General features: G+C 41.4%; 1 protein-coding gene across 4 annotated transcripts in view; it reads right to left on the bottom strand.

Moving 5' to 3' along the window:
* Window positions 1-22443, bottom strand: part of LOC147013979 (interleukin-6 receptor subunit beta-like) — an 87857-nt gene that overhangs the window by 22374 nt on the left and 43040 nt on the right. For 3 of the 4 annotated variants that reach the window (XM_085851467.1, XM_085851466.1, XM_085851469.1), the window contains 8 exons: window positions 16516-16676; window positions 13448-13599; window positions 7173-7323; window positions 6744-6823; window positions 6384-6609; window positions 1871-2062; window positions 1317-1415; window positions 1008-1169 (listed from right to left, as the gene is read on the bottom strand). In XM_085851467.1, the coding sequence (XP_085707593.1) occupies window positions 1008-1169; window positions 1317-1415; window positions 1871-2062; window positions 6384-6609; window positions 6744-6823; window positions 7173-7323; window positions 13448-13599; window positions 16516-16676 (1223 nt within the window). The remainder of the gene's footprint in view (window positions 1-1007; window positions 1170-1316; window positions 1416-1870; window positions 2063-6383; window positions 6610-6743; window positions 6824-7172; window positions 7324-13447; window positions 13600-16515; window positions 16677-22443) is intronic. The other variant, XM_085851468.1, reaches the window with a different exon arrangement.

The raw sequence follows: 22443 nt of genomic DNA, 5'->3' as shown, positions 1-22443 counted from the left end.
TGTGGAGCACGGGTATCCCTGCAAATATATATATATATATATATATATATATATATATATATATATACATATATATATATACAGTATATATATACAGTATATATATATATATATATATATGTATATATAAATATACAATATATATATATATATATTTGTATATATACATATATATATATATATATATATATGTATATATAAATATACAATATATATATATATATATATTTGTATATATACATATATATATATATATATTTTTTATACACATATACAGTCTCCCAAAAAATGTACTCACATTTTGGCTCCTCATAACTCATTGAATTTTTCAATTATTTTCAGAGCAAATTGACCCTAATAATGGCAGAAGTACGACTAGGTTTTGAAGAAAGAAAATTTATCATAAAGTGCTACTGGAAGCACAAAAACATCATGGAAGTGCAAAGACAATTTAGAAGACATTTTCACAAAGATCCACCAACGCGACGCACCATTGCTCGCATCCGAGATAAGTTTGAAACAGATGGAACTGTGCATAACGTCCATAAGGAGTGATCAGGAAGACCACGGTCATCAATCACCCTCGCAAAGGAAAATCAATTGCTGGAAACCCTCCACCTATCCCCACGGAAATCTGTACGACAAAATGGCTCGTGAGACAGGAATCCTAAAATCAAGCGCCCATCGCATTTTGAAGCGAATTAATTGGAAAAGTTACATTCCAACATTAATCCATTGGTCCGCCTTATCGGCTGTGTTTGGAACGTGATGGTCGTCAGTTTGAACATTTGTAAACATGCATTTATCCATTTACACATTTAACCATTCATCTTGTTTCTAAGTCAATAAACAACGCATTTATTATCATTTAAAGAGTGAGTACATTTTTTTGGGACACCCTCTATTTATTTATTTCTCAACAGTATATACAGTTATCATCTGACATCTAAATTTGCTGGTGCCTTATTAATGAATGTGATTAGAGATGTTTCTTGCAATTCCTGTACTCTGTGCTTTTCCGTCGTATTTGTCAGGAGGTTGCTTGTGCAGGTTCACGATGTATTGCAGCACATGGCCACGAGCTGTGTCCATCGGCAGAGAATGCCAGGAAAGGAAGAGCCAGGTTTTACCAGGCTCCAAAGTGGTAATATTCGGGGCCATCAGAGGTACTGGTAGACAAGAAAGACAGAACAATCAGAATAATAGCTGCTCTTGAGGCTGTCATCATTGTTGGCTGGTATTTTCTGATTTACATTTGAGCAGATGTATTACATTTAGCAATGTTACATATCAAGGATAAAGAGAGCACAACTCACCCCCCTCTTGTGAAAAGTCCGACACACTGACTGCCTCACTATCTCCGACAGAGTATGATGCATGAACAGACACTTTGTAACACCTCATTGGTTCCAACCCTGGGTAGAGGGAAATTCTGTTACACATCTTCATTCAAAAAATTCTGCTGTACAGTACTTTATAATGATTTAACATATTTATTTGTTTGCGTACAATTTGTGGACAAACAAATTTTCACTGATTTGAAACGATCTCAAAAGCATGGTGTTGGCCTCGTGGTGAATTCAGTGGACGAGTAACCTAGAGATTGTGCATTCAACTCCATCTGAAGACCACAATGATAAGTAATCATGGATTCTAAGCTTCTGGAAACTGAAACTGAAAGAACTGTGTTACTATCAGATACAAGTTCCCCATTCTGTAATATCCAATGCAAGTGTTGATAAAGGCCTGTGGTAGACCTTGATTTGCTTATTTTGTGAACTGAACACCGTAAGTACAGTTTAATAAATCTGTCAGCAAAAATCGAGGTAAGCATGGTGCACAAGAGAAATATGAGTGAATATCATCACACCTGGTACAACACAACTTCTGATTTTAGGTCCAACATGAAGCCAGCCCTGAGGTCTGCCTTTCCATTCACAACCTGCCCAAGCAAGCACAAATTTAAGGTGACAGCATGTTGTTGGACTCGGTGCATCCCAGGATACGTTGAGGGCAGAGTTGCCGGCCGATCTGGTAGAGACATCCCGTGGAGCTTCCAGACCTATTGTAAGGATAAAGATAGAGATGGAAGCGGACGCATTTCCTTTTGGGATACAAACTCAGGTCAGCATGAGTCCCTCAGGTAGGGCCGGTGCAAGGGTATTAGGTGCCCTTGGTGAACCTTCAGCTTTGCATCCTCCCCAACTTTAAATTTGGAAAATAAATATACCATGAATATAACTTCTGCGTTTATAATTACAGGGTTATTTTTCATGAAAAAGGAGAATACTGTATGAGACTGATTGTATATTCTCATTGTTCTCTACTTTTCACAGGATATGTAATCAAATAAATGCACATTGTCACATGATCTCATACTATATGTTCCTGTGCCAAAGCTGATAATTAGGATTTATAAAAAATGTCCTTTCTGTGCTTTCAGTTTACTAAATGTAGAAACAAGTTCCTTCGGGTCAATGTTTTGTGCAATTTCATGTTGTATTGACAAGGTGGATTTCCCAACAAGTGTTTGTTGCATCATTGAGGAACGGATGGATGTTTTGATCAACTTCAGCTTGGAAAAGCTTCGCTCACCACTGGCCACAGAATCAAGGATGGTGAAGAGGATGTGAAGAGCAATAAATAAAATGTGATGGGAACATATTACCCGTGAGCTTAATTTTTCAAACAAAGTTCAAATCATCTTGTGCTCGTGCCCACTTTGGAACTCGTCTTGAAACAGATCGAAATTCACTGAACAAATCGGAAACATCAATATCTTTGGAGTCCCCATGTTGTAAATCTTGCTCTGTCTTCAAGCAGTGTTCCATAATTTGCTTTGATGTTCTATTCTGTTCCATAACTGTGAACATCTTAGAGGAAGCCAAACACAGAACTCATTTTTGATGGATCTGTGTGAATCGTTCTTCAACCGATTGTATTGCTGTGTCAAGGACTGAAAAAGAAAAGGTTCACTTTGAATTCTTCCTTGGGGTTTTTAATAGGCTCATCGTCTGTTTCATATGTGAACTGCTTCCTGTTTCTCGAAATACAGACCGGATCTGGTTCAAAGTATCTCCAATTCCTCAGCAAGTTCAGTCATTCAGGTATTGCAGTGATTAAACAATTCAATTACACACCACCCCGTTGCGAACACGATACCTCCATCGGCTTAATGCGGTTGTCATCGCATGGTTATTGCCATTTGTATGACAGAGAGTAAAGATCGGGGGAATATGACGAGACAAAGCAGAGAAGGAACAATTTACCTGATCCCCAGAAGATGCCTGTGTGAGGTTGGTGCTGGGTTCGCTCGGGGGAGTTAAAGATAGCGGAGCTCAGGTGGCATTGCAGAGCTAAAAATGTTGCAATGGCACCCACACTTCGTTACCAGCAGTTCTGGTGGGACATTCGAGGTTCTTACTTTAACGCATGATCGCGGGGCATACTTTTGGTGTCCCCAGGGGTAGAGATGGGGTTCACCTGGCTTGCGGAGCTGGCCGTTAACAGTTCATATTAAAGGAAAACCACATCTGCTGTGTCCTTATGTAATTTCATGAACAGTTTTTTTCATATATTTTTGCCACCCCCAAATTTTGCCACATTTCTCTCACAACCCTAACAGCTTGGTTCTGACCTCAGGTCAGCACTTGTACCAACAGGGATTCTCAAAGTTATCAGTATAATAACAAATGGCCATGCTTACAAAATTACCACGAAGGTGCTTTGAATATGACTTGGACTTTTTTGCTTATAAGAAAATTTATTTTTTTCACCTTGACCAGCAATTGCCACCACACTGTGCAACCAATCTTTTGTAAACTACCATCAGCTTAATGTTGTCATTCGCCAGAAATTTCAAAATTATTCAGTGTTCCACCGGGCTGTTCGGACAGCCAAGGTGTGCACACTCGTCTCTGAGTTGTCTAGCCTGGGTTTGAACTTTGAATCATGGCCCAGCTACAAACTGACGTCCTGGTGATTTTCAGGCAGTGTGAGGCATCAATGCCTGTGTATCCATCAGAGGGACATTAACCCTGGAGTCCCTTGTGCCAGCATTAGTTGGTGGGTATCAAAGATCTCATGATGTCCTTCGCGAAGAGTTGGCGAGTTATCGTCAGCACCCTGAACAAATTCCAAATTCATTCTCTAACCTACAGGCGGCACTGCATCAGTGGCACAGCTGTGCCCCACAGCCATGTGCTGCACGCAAATAAGACCATTCTACCGACTTTGTTATCTCACTTGCCACCATTTTGATTTTCAGCCCCTGCATTAAAGCATGAAACAAGTGATTATATTGGTTACCAACACCAAAAGACAAATTCCCTCTAAAATTATTCATCGACCTATTGCATTTACTCTGCCTTTTCTCAACATATCTCCAGGTCGAGTTTAAACTACCCTTGAATGTAGTATTGTAATGAGTCAATCAGGTTTATATCAGCTGGTGTGCCACTGACGAGGTTGTACTCAAAATGAGTGTGATGAAACTATCAAGTAACCCCTTCATAAGCTCTCCTTTCCTTTCTGGTAAGAGTGCTCAATCTCTTATTGGGGTCAGGTAGACTATAACATGAAGTCAACATTTTGTCTGGATGATTCTGCAGCAATAAGAGATGACTTCGATTTTACATATCCAGTCGACCTGACTTTGTTTGTGTTACATATTGCCTGTCCTTTGAGCAATAAAATATTATGTACTAAGAGATTCTGTCCTTTCAGAAGGATTGGATGCTTTTGCTAATGACGCCTGCACTCTTGTTCTCTGTATAACGAAAAGCACTTTAATATCCTTGCCTGCCCTTCCACGATTCCTCAATCTTGTCGAGAAAAACAAAAAAGCATTTCAATGTCCTTCGCTCGAAACTAAACGACCCCGGATGGGTTCACTGATTGCTAATTAATTCAATCGTACTTCATGTGTTTTTGTAGGTCATGGTGCATCTGCATCTTTGTCAACACATCACTGAGCAGTGCAAACTGCAGCTGAATCCATGTAGATTCAAACCTAAAACTGTCCCTTTCAACAAACATATTCCCACCTCGAGGCTCACCATTACATCCAATGACATATAGGACAGTGGCCAAAGCCAAGAAGTGATTGAGGATCCTTCCCCATGGGAAAACAAAATGAAACCTTTTTTTCTCTCAAAGATAAATATATAAAAGCTTGGAAATGAATGGTTGTGGTCATTTTATTTGGTGGCAGGGTTATTTTACAGACTTGTAAGTACCCATAGGTGGCATTTTTAAAATTAAAATAAAAATAGGGGCAATACCCAAGGGCACTCACCTGGTAGCAGCTGGATAAGACAACCAGGGAACCACTGGTAGGTGGACAATCCACAAAATATTTAACGGAGAAGAAAGTAAATAGCTCTGGTTGTTTTTTTTAATGCAGTGACCAAACTTTGGTACATCACAGGTGATGAAGGTTGTGGCGAAATTTCATCGAAATCTTGTGTATAGTTTCAGAGAAGGAGTTGCAAGTGTTTGTGGATGGACCGACGGACCGACGATGCACGATCCTATAAGCTCCTCGAAATTATGTTCCAGGTGAGCTAATGATCGAACTCCTCTCTGTGCAATGTGCATGCACAATCTGGCCAAATGCAGTGCCAAAGTACTGCTAAACTGCAGGTTCGTGTTCCAATTTGTGTTCAAAATATAACATTTAATTGATATGAAGTTGTTCCTCGATTATAAACTGATGTTTGTGGATGGACGGATAGACAGAAGGGAACCAATTGCTTCAGCCTGCTTTTCACTTCGCATGCATGGGGTAATTATACACCTGTGTACATGGCTGAGATGAGACAGCTGGAGGCAAAACTTGTTTCCCATTGTCTCAGGTCACTCACCTGCATTTGATTTTTCATTTATTTATTTTCATTTTTTCCCCCATTTATTTTTTATTTTTCATTTACGGATGTTGTCAAATGATTCTGTGATTTTTCCTGGTGTATCGGCTTCGATGTCCATCGGCACACCAAAGTACCGTGCTTCCCCATTGTTTCGGATCACTCACCTGCATTTTTTTTCATTTTTTTTTCTCATTTATTTATATTTTCATTTATGGATGTTGTCCAATGATTCTGTGAATTTTTTCAGTGTACCTGCTTCGATGTCCATCGGCATGCAAAACTTCAGCTTTCTACGTCACCCGGAAGGTACCGATCTTTAATATCAGTCAGTGAGTCAGTGGTTAGATAGAGCTTTATGCAATATATATATATACATATATATATATATTCTTTATCTAAATTTATGGCGATATGTACACTTAAAAAACAATTTTGGTTCTAAAGGGCCCCTTCTGAGTGTGGGCCCAGCGCCACTGGTGCCATTATAAAACTGGCTCAGTTCATTGGGTTTCTTACCGATTCTTCCAGCAGATGGGATGGAAATCCAACCTTTCTCTTTCCCCCAGCCAGCCCCGTTTTCGACTGAAACACTGATAGTGTAATTGCCACTATCCAACTGTACGTGGCATTCTGTAGCGAGGCTTTCACATTCAGTCCTGTTTCTGCGAAGTCCGCTGCTTCCCGGCCACACATCGACCCTGTAGCGTTGAAGCTGACCCGACAGCTCTCTCTCCGTCATGTTCTGGGCCACAAGCCGCAAAGGCACAAGCTCTCCCGATTAGTCCAACAATGCATTCACAGAGAGATTAAATAAATTTTAATATTGCGTTTAGAATATTTACGTTGGACATTCCAAAGTGTTTCTTTTGGCCATACCTTCCAGTATATTGTGACATCTCTTTGTCCAGATTCTTTCACATCAATGACTCTCCAAACATCTGGACTCTTGGCAGGGACTAGGAGCAGTGAGAACATTTGATTCGGTGGACACATTATCCGAAATAATTATAAAGGGCACTGTCTCATTGGAGTTGCACTGAGCTTCAAAATTTCACAAAGCAAATTAAATGGAGAAAAGGAATGCCAAACTGAGGTTTAGGTTTGGAATAGACCTGAGTTTGAAGGCAAGGACTGTATCTAGAGCAGTCATGGAGACTGTAGTATATGCCACATAAATATATACAGATAGGGTGGTCCTTCACAATATGAATATACAGGTTGGTATGTGTAGTTGTGAGAGTAAGGATGTTCAATTATGTGCTTCATGCTGGAATCTAGCTCAGAACCAAGCTGGGATTGCCGTACCTTTCTCGGATGTTCGATTCCTCGCTTTCTGGCTCCATTTGCTCCAGTGGCCAGAGGGGTGAACCCGCTGTCGCAAATAAGCAACATAATGGTGGAAAGGCAGCAGTTTGTGTATTGTGTAATGCTTGCTGTTGTTGATAAGGTCTATTATCTGTGGAAGAGAAGAGAAGGAGAGGCAGTGGTAACAGCAATCTCTGTATCAAAGGACATCATATTGACTTGCCTGGAAATTCCCAGGAGAGCATGTCCGACCATGGATCCTGTACCTTTAAAAAGTCCAGTCACACCATCTTTAACAGCACACATTGTTTTGTTTTCACAAGTGACTGAGAAATGTTTCAAATCTGATCTTCTTCTTTGTTCATGTACAGCACAAAGCTGCGGGGTAGCATCAATGGCTGAGAGCACGGCTATGCCGCTGATGCAATGCCCTCTGCTGGTTCGAATTTGTTCATTGTGCCGGCGATAACTCGCCGACTCTTCGCAAAGGACACCATGGGATAAGTAATGCCTACCAACGAATGCTAGCAGACGGGATGCCATTTCACCATCCATCCGAGGGATGGCACACACATTGATGAAGCACCCTGTCTGTGAAACACCAGGATGACTGTTTATAGTTGGGTCGGGATTCAAACTCAGGCTAGACGGCTTAGAAGTTAGTGTGCATACCTCTAGGCCATCATGTCAGCCCTCATATCTGATAAAAGAAACTGAGTAGAGACAAATATAAAATTTATTCCAGAGGTCATGGAATTTTAAACAAAATCAATTTGTTCATTAACTTGTGAATATTTTTGAGGTTGCATATCTTTCACACAATGAGATGCAATTAAATGAATATCCCAGATGTGAGTGATCGCCCCCCGCCCCCTGCTTACAATTGGCGATCTCCTGCAACTTATAATTGGCCCGCAATCTAATGATGGCCACACTATTTTCAGACTGCCGTGTGACCTTGAACTTCAACGTTTAGACATAGAGTGTAAATTAAGAAAATGTGTCCTCATCTGCAATATATATCCACAAAACTCAACATCATGAAAATCAGAGGAAAATTATTCAAGTTATGATCAAAAAGGTGTTTTTGTTAATTCGGTCACAATCCGAAAAAAGTAGGTCAAGGACACTAATCGAATATCAGGTGCATAACTTCAATACAGGTACACTAATATGATGCAAGAACATCTTGGAAGGCAAAGCAGTCTTTGAGATTCCACATTGACAAAACTGAGCGATTCCAAAAAACGTGTTATGGTGGCTTAGTACTCCTAGGGATCTAAGAAACTGTGGGGTACCAATAAAAAATTTGGGCTCTAATTGTAGAAACAAACCTGACAACAGGTATAACCCCTGCCCCCCCTGTCATATAGGGGTTGGCTTAAAATATAAAGTTTAAACATAGACTTAAAATGCCAGAACCTCAGATCCTCATCTCACAAGAAGCCCAGATGAAATTAAAATTTTGTTAAGAAACCTTTCAGACATTAATGACCACCAAAGCTATGGTCTTCAGTGACACAAGATATTCCTACGGCTTGTTTAAAGGCCCCAATTATTCCCAGGTTCATGTGCAGGTTGGCTCAGGAATATTTTTGGCCCAAGTTTTCACGAACTGGCTGGCCAGGTTAAATATATATATATATATATATATATATATATATATATATATATATATATATATATATATATATATATATATATATATAGTTACGAATTTCGCCCGCCTGGCATGCGATCGGCTGCGTACCTCCAATGGCAGCCCCGTCGCCCACCGGAACGGACAATTCAGTCGTGACCCTCCTGGAACTACCGCCAGGAGCCAGTCACGGGTGGGGGTTTAACCTCACCACAACCTAGTCCGCATTCTACCCGCGCGAAATAGGGTGAATCGCCGAATGTCGATATACCTAAGTACCCGCGTGGGTAGCGTACCGAGTTGTACCACGCCGCAGGTCGGCTCCGGACACGAACCGCTTAAGCGGCTCGTTCCATGCTCAGAGGATAACGCCGATAACGTGTTATCGCCGACCTCGATGGTTCAGATTACTTACTGGATGTCTATACCCTCTACCAATCCCTTACGTGATGCAAGATGGAAATGTCAACCAGAGGAAAGGACGCAACGAAACGGGAAACAGTTTGACAAGCACTTTTAATTCACACTCAGACAAGCACGTATTTACAGTTATAGCAAGAACACAATGCAGAGTTAACACCGAACAGACATTGACTTGAAATTTGAAGAGGATTTTCACATCAGGCCACTGAATTCAACCACAAATTATTTTTGAGGTCCACACCGGCCAAAAGGTCAACATAGGCCGAAATTATGAAATTTTCAATTTTCATCAGATTCACTTCAAATTTGAAAAGGATTTACACTTCAGGTCACTGAATTCAACCAGCCAATTATTTTGGAGGTCAACATAGGCCAAAAGGTCAACATAGGCCAAAGGTCAACAATTTAGGTGGTATTTATAAAATCCTAAATTTTCATCTGATTGGCTTGAAATTTGAAGGGGATATATATTCCAGGTCAATTAATTCAAGTAGCCAATTATTTTTGAGGTCAATATGGACCAAAAGGTCAACATAGGCCAATGGTTATTGACTTCAGTGAGATTTCTAAAATCCTCAATTTTCATCCCATTGACTTGAAATTTTAAGAGGATTTGCAAATCATGTCACTGAATTCAATTAGCAAATATTTTTGAGGTCAACATCTGCCATAAGGTCAACGTAGGCCGAATTTCTAAAATCGTCATTTTCAAATGATTGACTTAGTGCTCTGCATGACGTCTTTTTCTTGTTTAGATTTCGTAAGTATATTGATGACTTCCGTCCTCTGTTTGTGTGTTTGTGTGTTTGTTTGTAGGCACGATAACTCGAGAACGGAAGAAGCTACCAATGTCAAATTACACCACATGATTCAGGAGGGTGATGGCTAGCGCTGATTAGATTTTGGTCAAAATCGGTCAAAGGTCAAGGTCACAGTGAGGTCAAACATAATTCCGTAAATTTCTGTGGAGAAATGGAGTATTTTTGCTTCGGTCAACGTTACGAGTTCGTTTTAACTTCGTTTTTTATTTTGTCTTCGGTTTTTGCGATCGCTTAGGACACTTAACACTCGGTTGTCGAAATTCTGGTAAAAATCGGATGTTTTGGAGACGTTTTAAGATTGTATAAAAATATTTCACCCGCCGCGTCACGGCTCGTCACGTGGTGCAGCACGCTCGAGCAGACGCGTCGTTGAGTCACGTAAAGATTTTGCGTGTGCGCGCTGACGATGTTTTTGATAAAGATGGTGTTTAAAAGTCATTTTTCATCCCAATAAAGCTTGTCGCCGCATGCCTGACTCGCTAAGCCGTCAGATGGTGTAAAGATGGTGTAAAGATTGTTTGTGGATGGCCGAATATTACGGTTTTATGACTTTGATAAAATAATATTAAATAATTCCACAAATTCCTGTGGAGAAATGGAGTATTTTTGCTTCAGTCGACGTTACAAGTTCGTTTTAATTTTGATTTTAATTTTGTCTTCGGTTTTTGCGATCGCTTAGGACGCTTAACACTCAGTTGTCGAAATTCTGGTAAAAATCGGATGTTTTGGAGACGTTTTAAGATTGTATAAAAAATTTTCACCCGCCGCGTCACGGCTCGTCATGTGGTGCAGCGCGCTCGAGCAGACGCGTCGTTGAGTCACGTAAAGGTTTTGCGTGTGCGCGCTGACGTCATGGCGCTCGCCCTGGCATCCTTTCGAGTTGGGGGGGGGGGCGTCGAGTGTGACCTTTACGTTACGTTAATCCGCAGTAACTCGAGAACGGAAGAAGCTACCAATGTCAAATTACACCACGTGATTCAGTAGGGTGATGGCTTGCGCTGATTCGATTTTGGTCAAAATCGGTCAAACATCAAAGTCACAGTGAGGTCAAACATTATATTTTTGATGGTTTGGTACAGAATCATCGTAGAAACTTCTGGTTTGCGTCGCTACCTTCTCTAGAGACAGCTTTTATTAGACAAGGTCAGAGGTCAAGTTGACGATTTCGTAAGTACCAGTCTATGATTGCTTGTTTGTTTGTTTGTGTGCAACATACTGCATCTCAAAAAGTTGTGGATAAATTCCATTGAAATTTGGTGGGCAGGTTGGGTGTGTGACAAGGACGAACTCATTAGATTTTGGTGAAGATCTGGATCGGGATCCGATCATTGCAATTGTTTTTTAAGTGATTCTTTACCATTGAGAGCTCGGGTCAAAACTGATATATATCACGATATCTCTAAAAGTTGTGGATGGATTAGAACGAAACTTGGTAGACACGTTGGGTGTGTGACAAGGATGAATCGATTTGATTTTTCTGAGGATCCAAATCCAGATCTAGATACGAGAATTTTTTAATCCTTAAAGTGATTCTTCACCATTGAGAGATGGGGCCAGATCCGAGAATTTTTTAATCCTTAAAGTGATTCTTCACCACTGAGAGATGGGGCCAAAATGATGATTTTTTCATGATGTTTGAACTTAAGGTGTCACCAAAGAGGAATTTTCCTGGATACGGGACAAGAAAGATTATTGTTATTAAAACAAACCAAGCTGTACATGCAACATGTATATAAAAGCACAGGTTACCTTTGTTGTGAGGCTGTCAATTAAAATGCTACATCTAATGAATGATCAGAGGAACCAAGCCATCCGTATACTGAACAGTGGAATCAGTCAAGAAAGAGTTGCTCGACACATTCATGTCCAGCAGTCAACAGTTTCTAGTATATGGAACCAATACAGAGCCACAGGAAGGGTCAGCGACTGTCCTCATCCTGGTGCACAGTGTGTGACATCAGCAAGACAAGACCGATCCATCATGGTCAGTCACCTCCGCAACCGCTTCAGGACAGCATATAAATGGCCAGAAACACCATTGGAACAAGGGGATGACTCATCAGTGACAAATCTTGACACATCGACACCAACTTGCATGACAACGATGGGCAGCAGCTGGTGGTAACTTCGGTGGGAGACGGTGGGCAAACGTCATCTTTTCAGATGAATCGAGGTTCAGTGTCAGTTTTCCAGATTGACGTCTTCGCGTGTACCCGTCGGCAAGGACACCGTTTCGCTCAGGGCTGCATTTTTGAGAGAGACTGTTTTGGAGGTGGCAGTGTTATGGTTTGGGGAGCAATCGTCAAATGAACCCTCCACGCAATGTTGCAGAGCTTACTGCAGCCTTACAGTTCCATTGGATAGCGATACCACAAGCTCTGATCTGCCACCTGTGTTTATCGATGCCCCATCGACTTCAAGCGTGCATCGCTGCCCAACGTGGTCACACTCGATTTGGACTGTACAGACCCCTGCATCGTTTGACGTTTTTGTGACGACACATGCACATCCTAATTTTCCCGTCTCTGTTCAGATTCTGTGACTGTCCCTGTGACAAATCTCATGTGATTGCATACATTGATCCTTTTTCACATGCTATGAAATAAAGGTCAATTTTCATTTGGTAGGCATTTTCATTGCCTCTCAATATATATTGGTTCACGAGCCAGTAAGTGACCACTATATTCGTTATGGGTGTGTGTCTGTCTGTCTGTCCGTCCCGAGCATAGCTCCGTGGGTTTTGAGCCGATCTTGATAAAATTAGGGTGCGAGGTTTGTATCATGATCTAGTTGTGTTTTCCGGAGAATGGGTGTGCTGCGCCCATTATGGGCGGAGCCACGCCCAAAAAACGTGTTTTTAGGGGGTAGCCAGTTTCAAGTTACATCTTCTCCGAGGGGTTTGTCGAATCTGGCAGGGGTTTCGGTATTTGGTTAGCCCAATGGCACCTGCATAGCCCCACGGAGCTCGATTTTTCATTTTCGTCCCAAGGTCAAGGTCACAAGGTCACGAACTTAGAAAATGTCAAAAAAATCAATAAATTGGGGATCGAGCTCCTAGGGTTTTCAAATGTTTCGAATGAAAGTTGGTATGCAAGTAGTGCTCTTCGAGTACTACAACTTTCATCATTTACGTTTTTCCCGATTCCCACCAGTTTGCCCGTGGCATCCCCTCGAAGGTCAAAAAATAAAAAAGGCAAACCGTGTACATTGCTCGTGAACCATCGCTGTCTCCAGACTTGTCCACATCTATATTTGCAGTTTTCTTTTTGTATCTGCCTCATGATATTGTTTTTGCCATGACTTGGACGATTGTGAGCCTTTCGTTGGTATAACTTTTCGGACACCCCATGTATGTTTTTGAAAAGTTTGTTTATTAACACTTATATTCTGACCTGTGGCCTGTTAGGAGGGACACCCGGCTCATCCACGGAGTAGCGGAGTTGGTAGGAAAATTTCTCTTCTGGGTTCCAAGAGGCCTTGAGGGAACAGCAAGAGGATTTGTCCTGTGGCTCCAACCTCAGGTGAAGAGGTGCATAAGGGAGAACTAAACAACAACAACAAAAATCAGTTACAACAATAATATTGTGCCGGATAATGTAATTGATAATAATTAATAATGATAATTATAATCCACAGCAGCAAACCTCCTGGATGGAGATGACATATTACCTGACCTGAATGCAATTAGTATCTGCAAAATTACAACCCGGTCTAACAAGTAACTACATCATGAGATAAAAGTAATTACCTCCGGTTTGTGGTCCACCACAACACAAATGTAGTGAAACCATTGCATGAGTGGTGTTAGAAAACTGTTTATGGCTTCCATGCTTTACCGATAAATCACGTATTTCTCTCCAAGTGGGAAGCAAATCAAAACAGTTGACGTAGATTGTTTGTGCGTTAAAGTATGTGGGGAGTTCAAAAATGCATACAAACGAGATATTCACGACAGTCCAAGAAACAACAAAACCTTTGAGGAGGCACCCATATAAAAAAAATAAATTAATTAATATATTTTCTTACTCGGTTTATAAACAGTACTCACACATTATTTTGAAAAATAAAAAACGTTGGCACATCAGACTTGCGAGTATCTCATTCTGAGAACGCCCCCACTCACCCCCCACCCAACCCCCCCGTAAATCCCACACATAAAGTACTCACTGGTTGTGCACCTCCTGTCTACAGGAAGGGTCAAAAAACAGACTCTCCACCAACTCCAGGCCAGTGAGCTTGGTTTCATTTACAAGCAAAGTCATGGAATCCATCATTGTTTCTGATGTTAGGTTTTCCTGTTTTCAAAAACCTAATCTCCGACCATCAGTTTTGATTTTGTCCCAGTCACTCAACTCTGCACCTGCTTCTGTTCCTCTCTCAGCAATGATTGGAGGCCATCAATCTCAAACTGGAGGTTAGGACCGTCTATTTGCACATATATCAGGCATTGTGCTTTGCTTGCCAAGTTCTCTGCCTGTCGCATAGTTCAGTTCAGTTTTATTTACACTCTTAAATCAATCAAACACAAAAATACAAGAAACATACATCTTATTATGAGAACATTGGAGCAATCCGAATAAAAGCATAGCTTGTAAAATTTAAGTTCCCTATAACAATGGCTTGTGATAAAAACGTGGACAAATAGAAGCTAAACAGAAGACCTCCATTCCTGAATTTCTGACATCCTTCACTCATGCAGTCAATGTGTTGCCATCAATGGAAACCTCTCTTCCCCTCTCCCAGTGGAGCCTGGAGTTCCCCAAGGTAGTGTTTTGGGCCCAGTCTGGTTCCTAATCTATATTAAACAACTTCTCCAATGCTCTGGAAAACTCTCTCTTCCTTTTGCAGACAACTCCACACTGTATTATACAATCTCCGATCCATCTACTTGGAAGAAAGCAGCTGCATCTCTCTGCTGATGAGGAAATAATTCGATTCTAGTGTGAGAAATGCAACATGTCCTTCAATCCTGGAAAATCTCAGTCTCACCCTATCGCTTTGGAATGATCATCAAACGAATCCACCTATCTATTTCCTTGGTCATCCACTGGAAAAGGTTCATCTCTTAAACTTCTATGCCTTATCAGCCATGACATTTCCTGGGCCAATCAGACAGCAAAGCTAGCCTCCAAATCAGAGCTACTTGCAGTCTCTAAAGCCTTTTTCTGTAGCTCAATGGAGTATTGCTCTCCCATATGGGCCCAGAATCACATATGTCTCTCCTGGATTCTGTGGATTCTGAAGATCTCAAAATGATTGCAATCTCCCATGATGAGGCCGAAGCACAAGGTCTGTTACTTTCACATCACAGGTAGGTCAGCGGTCTCTCTATATAATCCAGGATGCACACGTTCTTCCAGTAACCTCCTTCTGGTTAAACTTCCAAAATCCAGACTGTCTACACACCTCAACTCTTTTATTCCTCACTTCTCCCATCTATGGAACTGCTTTCCAGAAGCTTTTCTGTCTCACTCTTCTCTCCAGATTTTCAACCAAACAGTGCACTGCTATCTCTTGCCATCCCCAACTCTGGCCATTAATGATCTTTATAACCCCATTAACCTTCCTAACCCAAGCATGTTACTTGCTCGTTTCAGCATTTCCTTCCCTCTTTCCATTATTTTCCAGGTCGTTCATTCCTTTGATGTCTGTCCCACTGTCAGTTCTACCTTGCTCTTCCATGAGCCTCGCTCCTGCAAAGAAAAAAGGAAGTAATTATACCAGGTGCGTCGTGGTTTCAACAACTACAGGAATGTTACTTCACATGGATATATACGAGTACGTATGGCAGCAACTCATTGGCAGTTGGAAACTAGTATTGAAAAGAGCCAGGAAAACGTTAAATTTGCACCAATGGCCTTAAGGTCATTGACATATTACATACATGGGAAGGAAAGGCTGTGCAAGTGGGGGAGGAAGGGAGTTGTAATGGAGAGGATCAGGGAAAGTAGATGGGAGTACAAAGGTTGAGGAAGTAGATGGGCATTAAAGGGGAAAGGAAAGGTCGTCGTATCGGAGTGAGGGAAGGGGATGTGTCGAGAAAACAGAAGGGACGAGAAGGAGGCAGAGTTGGTTTAGAGATAGTGTGCAGTACTTAAAATGGCGACAGACCCTGAGTAAAGAATAATTGTGTCATATATATATATATATATATATATATATATATATATATATATATATATATATATATATATATATATATATATATATATATATGTAACGTTCAGTTGGTTCAACCTAATTCTTGCTTTGAAGTCCACCTATTATCGCTTGGGGTCTCTCTCTGCAGGTGAATCGAATGCAGAGTCAAAATATCGTCCCCATTGCATCTGATGACGTCACGTTTGCAAACAGGATCACTGACCAAACTTCCTTTTTAAAAAAATACATCCTCGGGTGAGTTTATAAATCAGTTTGTTTTGTGTTCTGCACCAGTGGGAGGCAGAGAGATATGACTGACCGAGCTGCAGTGAAGAGGAGACGTTGAAGGTTTCCCCCGGGTAAGTGCCCAGATCGTTGGAGGCGACAACTTGCATGGAGAGAGTACTCCTTTTGGGCAACCTGGGAGAGGTGTGCTGGCATGAGCCAGGATTACAAACGAAGGTCTTCCTGTCACCAGATCTAGCAGCACAGGGCACAGTTTTGTCATTGATCATCGTGTTTTCAATCGACAACAACAAATCAATCAAACTTGGAGGTAAGGTGGATAGCAGAGGGGGTGGTGATCAGATACTGGAAAGTATTGATACTTGTATAGATTGGGCAAAAGATTGGCAGATGGAAGTTAACCTGAGCAAGTGTAAGGTGTTGGAGATGGGGAAGAACAATGAAAATAGAGATTACAGGATGCAAGGGGTAATTTTGGAGGCTGTCACACAGGAGAAGGATCTGGGGGTGGTAATAGATGTGGGAGGTAAGCAGGCAGCACAGTGCCAGGCAGCTATAGGTTAATCAAATGGTGTTTTAGGTTGTATAAGGAGGGGGATCAATTATAAATCAAAAGAGGTGGTGTTAACATTGTATAGGAATTTAGTGAGGGCCACATCCTGAATATTGTGTGCAGTTTTGGTCACCACAACTCAGGAAGGACATTGATGCCATAGAGAGGGTTCAGCATAGGGCTACTAGTGATTCCAGGCCAAGCTCGACTTAGCTCTGGGGAGCGGCTGAAGGAGACAGGGCTTTATACACGAGAAAGGAGGCGGTTGGGAGGAGATATGATGGAGATGTTTAAGATAATGAAAGGTATCGATAAAATAAGTGCAGATTAATTATTCAACAGAGAAGACAGTGATAGAACCAGGGACCATAGCCTGAGAGTAAAGAAGAGGAGAGTTAAGACGGTTACAAGGCAGGAGACTTTCACTCAGAGAGTAGTTAATGCATGGAATGGCCTCCCTGGAAAGGTAGTGGCAGCAGAAACAGTGGATAAGTTTAAATTACAATTAAATAGGTACCTGGAAGTTATGGAGATAGAGGGGTATAGGGATGTTGATAAGACTTTTAGGTAGTTTGAGTATTGATGGGTGATTGTGTATGGATTGCTGTTGGTGGGGGTCTTGTCAAAGGGGGTTGTGTGGTTGTTGTGTGTTTTTATCCAAGCCCATGCCCCCTCTCCGAGGAGAAGAAAAGGGAAAAAATAAAAATAAAAAACTACAAAAATTTAAAATTTTATTTCATTAATTAAAAACATTTTTTTTGCATTTTCTTCCTTGGATCTTGTGTCGATGGGTTGGTGCGGTGTTCGCACAGGCATGATGGGCTGAATGGCCTCCACACGTGTTGGATTTCCTTGTTATAATCAATTGTGTGATCGATATCAAGTCTTAACATCAAAAAATTAATTTTTAGAGTGGATTTAAAATAAATAAATGCAATAATTTTAATCCGACTGGGGACCTATCAGACTGTGACGGCAATATTGGGCACGCGGTGTTAATGGAGGTGACATGATCATGCATAAATCACGTGATGTTATTGTTTTGAGCTTGCACTTCACGAAGTGATTTACATTTAATGGATGGTGATTGACCGGACACACTCACAGAGATGAATAATAACCTTTTTTTGTTTATTTCATTTTAATCATGCATTCTTTGTCCTTTTCTAGGTTGTACCTGTAGCCACGATTTAATTACCTGTGTTCTGTTTGACCTTTTCCCTACTGAGACCTTCTCCACTACATTTTAGCTGCAACGTACTCCTCTCATTGAAGCCTGGTGTTGGCTTAGTGGTTAGTGTGGTTAGAGTGGTTGGCTTTGGATCCTAGGGTCCTGAGTTCATGCCCTGTTGGCTGCTGAACTAACACCAGATGGGGTTGACAGCTTGTTATCCTCTTGAGGTCAGTGAAATGAGTTCCAGCGTACCGGTAGAGGGGCATAGAATCAGTAGCATAGCTGTGCTCCAATAAATGGTCGGAGTGGTGACCCGTCCAAGATTGAGCCAAATAGCCAAAGGAAAACTGCTTTGGTTGTTCCACTGCTCTGTTCAAGAGTATGGATCCAAGAAGAAGACTTCTCTCCTTGTTCTGTGGCCCAATCTATGTGTCCTCGTGCTGTGGTTATCCCTTCAACCCCATTTTATATCTGTTTGCATTCTGTTGTTCTGCTCTTCCATGAGCCTCGACGTGTTTTTTAATTTATTCCTTTTTCAAAGTCGCTCCAAGTATTTCACGTGTGCGGCGGTTGTGCCAGGCTTCTGCCAATAAGGGGTTCTTGAGATGACATATGAACGCAAAGAAGGCCTTTCGTGTGTGTGTGTGTGTGTGTGTATGTGTGTATGTGTGTGTGTGTGTGTGTGTGTGTGTGTGTGTGTGTGTGTGTGTGTATGTGTGTATGTGTGTGTGTGTGTGTGTGTTTTCAGTGACCCGTTTCGTCCGGGCCCTTTTGACCTGTCGTTACGAGCGACAGATCTGTAAGTAAAATACAATCGTTTCCTTTTAACATAATTTTCAGCATTTAAACGAAACTGACAATTTTAAAATGGTTAACCATCATTGTGTTCCTTGATGGAAATCGGACTCGCAGCAAAAGAGGAAATACGAGAAATATTCGTGGAGAGGCGTTGAGCTCCAACCATTTTTTGTTTATAAAAGTTAGTGGGGCAGTGGATATAAAACACACACACACACACACACACACACACACACACACACACACACACACACACACACACACACACACACACACACACACACGATTGCAAAACCCTGTCTCACGCTGCATGTGTGGGGGAGGGGGGTGAGCTTGTAAAATAGACCATAGGTATCATAGAAGTGGGGAAACGAACCCATCTAGAAGGACATGTTCTTTACTAGTTTAGTATAACCTATGATATTAGGAGGGAAACTGGGACCTCTGATTTCAAGTACCTATTTAGTTTTTGCTTAACCTAAGCTGTCATCGGGCATGCTAAGATATGTAGTATGTGCAAGGAAAAGGATTGTCAGCTAAAATGACTCACATAGCTTCTAAAATAAGTCAAAAATACTTGGGAAAGTACCTGAGAGAAAGGGGTGTGCTTCTGCATAACGAAAGAGTTGTAGAACTTTCTCAGCTTGCCGAAAGGGCTGAAGCCCGGTTGCATAAAATTCCCTCATCCTTCAGGAAAGATTCCCCTCAAGCCTCAAAGGAAACTGTGACTCCTTCGCAAAGGATTTCCGTGAGGGCTGTTACATAAAGAACCCTTTAGGAAATCCTCAAGTAAGGATTTATTTAAGGTTGAGGAAATATTTAGGAGCCGTTGCTATGAGAGGCAACTGATCAAATTAGAGATCAGAAGAGGTGTCCGAAAGGTGGTGGCGGTGAAGCAATCTACAAAATGGCTTCAGGAAGAGACAGAAGCACAAGTGGAAACTTTTCTCAAGCACAAGAGAGACAGTCCACTGTATAGTTAGTTGTATGATGTGTGTTGTTGAAGTTATTTGATCTTTAAGTACAACACTATAAACATAAATAGTGTATAATTGGGAGAAATCCCTCGAATTGGATAATATCTGGGCCCACAGGGCAAACCGAGACTCCCCCGAGTTGAACGAGGCCCCACATGTCTCTCTACCACATGGAATTGATGAGTTATGGACCGAGTAACACACAACGTTCAATCTATTTATTATGTACGCATTTGACCTTTTTTTTTCCTGGGGTCACCTTCGTTATCAATTGAATTGGTTTCTAAATAATGTGAACATGAAGTAATAAATGTTCGCATTATGAAAGAGCGCACTAAATGTTTGCACTACACCAGCAACATGGACGAACAACTGATTCAGGTGCACCTGTTACCTGCACCAGAACACACCTTTACGTCAGCTCAGATATCATGTGTGGGGTTGTCAGTTCGATGGAGTTTATAAATAAATGATTGAAAACATATTGTTGTGGAAATGACTCTTGGGGGATCAAAGATCCTTAGTATAATTCTACTTATTTATTACTACATGTTTTAGATAAGGGTTTCCATGAAGAGCACCATTTGGAAACTCAAAGGTTGGTGTTGAAGGACAGGAGGACAAAAAAAAAATGAATATTCAAATATGCAACGATCCTCAAATTTAGGATGTGTTGAAAGGGAAACTTGAGGAAATATTTAAGTAAATCCTCAAATCTTTCCTAAAGGATGCTTTATGCAACTGGGCCTGAGATCTTGCAGCTGTCTGTACCAGAGACTCCCGATGATGCGGATCGGTACAAGCTCCGGAGAACTGTGGATGGACATTTGCTACTCAAACCCTCTACCAACCTGCCAGTGAGAGGACTTTGAACCTTGTAGGAGGGCCTCCTCCAAACATTGGCTTGGTGATTTATTTAATTGACGTCTGGAATGGTCAGGACGATGCTGTGCGTCATTACTGACAAATTAATGGCAACCAGCTCCTCGATCTTGGATTTCTTCACGATGTGAAACTATAAAAGGTTGTGTTAGGTTTTTATTTACATGAGAGCCTGATGTACCGGTAGATCTCCCTCAGATAGACACCGCATCTGGTTTTGGTGCTTCTTATCAGCGTTGGGAAGGTCATATCTGGGGCTTGTGAATGCGCAGGGTTGTTTTAAATGAGCTTTTAAAATGTTATTTACTATGAATCATGTTCGGGTAGGGGGAGTGGGAGTAGATGGTGCTATGAGGGCTGTTATAAATACACTTCATATTTAGTTTGGTTCCAGGGCCACAAGATAATTTGAAATGCAAGATTTTTGCATGTATCGCTAAAAGGAGAAGTGTGTGTGTGTGTGTGTGTGTGTGTGTGTGTGTGTGTGTGTGTGTGTGTGTGTGTGTGTGTGTGTGTGTGTGCGTGCGTGCGTGCGCGCGCGTGCATCAGCCCAGGCCTCACTTGTTTTTACGACTTGAGCGTTTGTCATCAAATTTTTAACAAACCTTTATTATGAGAATGTGGAGAACACAAATTAACTACAACGGGCACTCATAGAGCGCATACCTTCGCCGCCACTACATTTTTTGTTCTTGGTATGAGTGTGGGGAACTGGTTTCATATGAATGGTCTTATAACACAAGCCACATATCTATAATGTCATGACCCCCCCCCGACTTTCGGGGGCTACGGACAAAACAACAATCAACTCACGTCGTTTTGGCGAGTCTTCACTCGCAAGCTCGGTGAATACAACGTTTCAACAAGAGAAGGTAATCTCGTTTGATGCTGGTTTCATGCAAATTGAATAAGAATTGACTGAGTTATGCCGAAAACCGCATATTTTTCAAGGGCGTGACCCCCCCCCCCCCGACATTTTACCCCAACCGGTGACATGTGTTATGACATCATTGTGTCACAAGATTGGGCATTAAATTCTGAACATTTTGGTGCTGGGTTCATGTAAAGCGGACAAGAATTGACCGCGTTATGACAAAAACCGCATATTTTTCAAGGTCGTGACCACCCTGACCTTTGACCCCTAACCGGTAACAATACTATGGGCGTCATTGTGTCATATTGCATATCACAAGATGAGGCGTTGAATTCTGAACATTTTGGCGTTAGTTGCATGCAAATTGAATAAAAATTGACCGTGTTATCGTAAAAAGACGATTTTGACCTTTTCGTGACCTTGACCTTGACCTTTGACCCGAACGATCCCAAAATCTAATCGAATGCTTCCTGGCTAATAACCAATCATCCCACCAAATTTCATGCAATTCGGTTTAATACTTTTTGAGTTATACGAATCACAAGATTACAAATAAATAAATAAATAAATAAATAAATACACGCCGACCAAAACATAACCTTTCGCAGAATGCGAAGGTAATAAAATGTACAATTTTTTAACCATCGTTTTAGTCAAGTTTAGTTGGAGTACAAAGCTGACGCAGACAGGCTTTGCATTTTGAGATGCTTTCTAGTTATCTCCGCCACCATAGGTGGACGGAA

Source organism: Eptatretus burgeri, chromosome 13 (genome assembly GCF_056783735.1).
Source record: "Eptatretus burgeri isolate ZD-2024b chromosome 13, Ebu_testis_v1, whole genome shotgun sequence".
In the NCBI taxonomy this organism is placed as follows: domain Eukaryota; kingdom Metazoa; phylum Chordata; class Myxini; order Myxiniformes; family Myxinidae; genus Eptatretus; species Eptatretus burgeri.
This window is presented reverse-complemented; position numbering and strand designations above follow the sequence as displayed.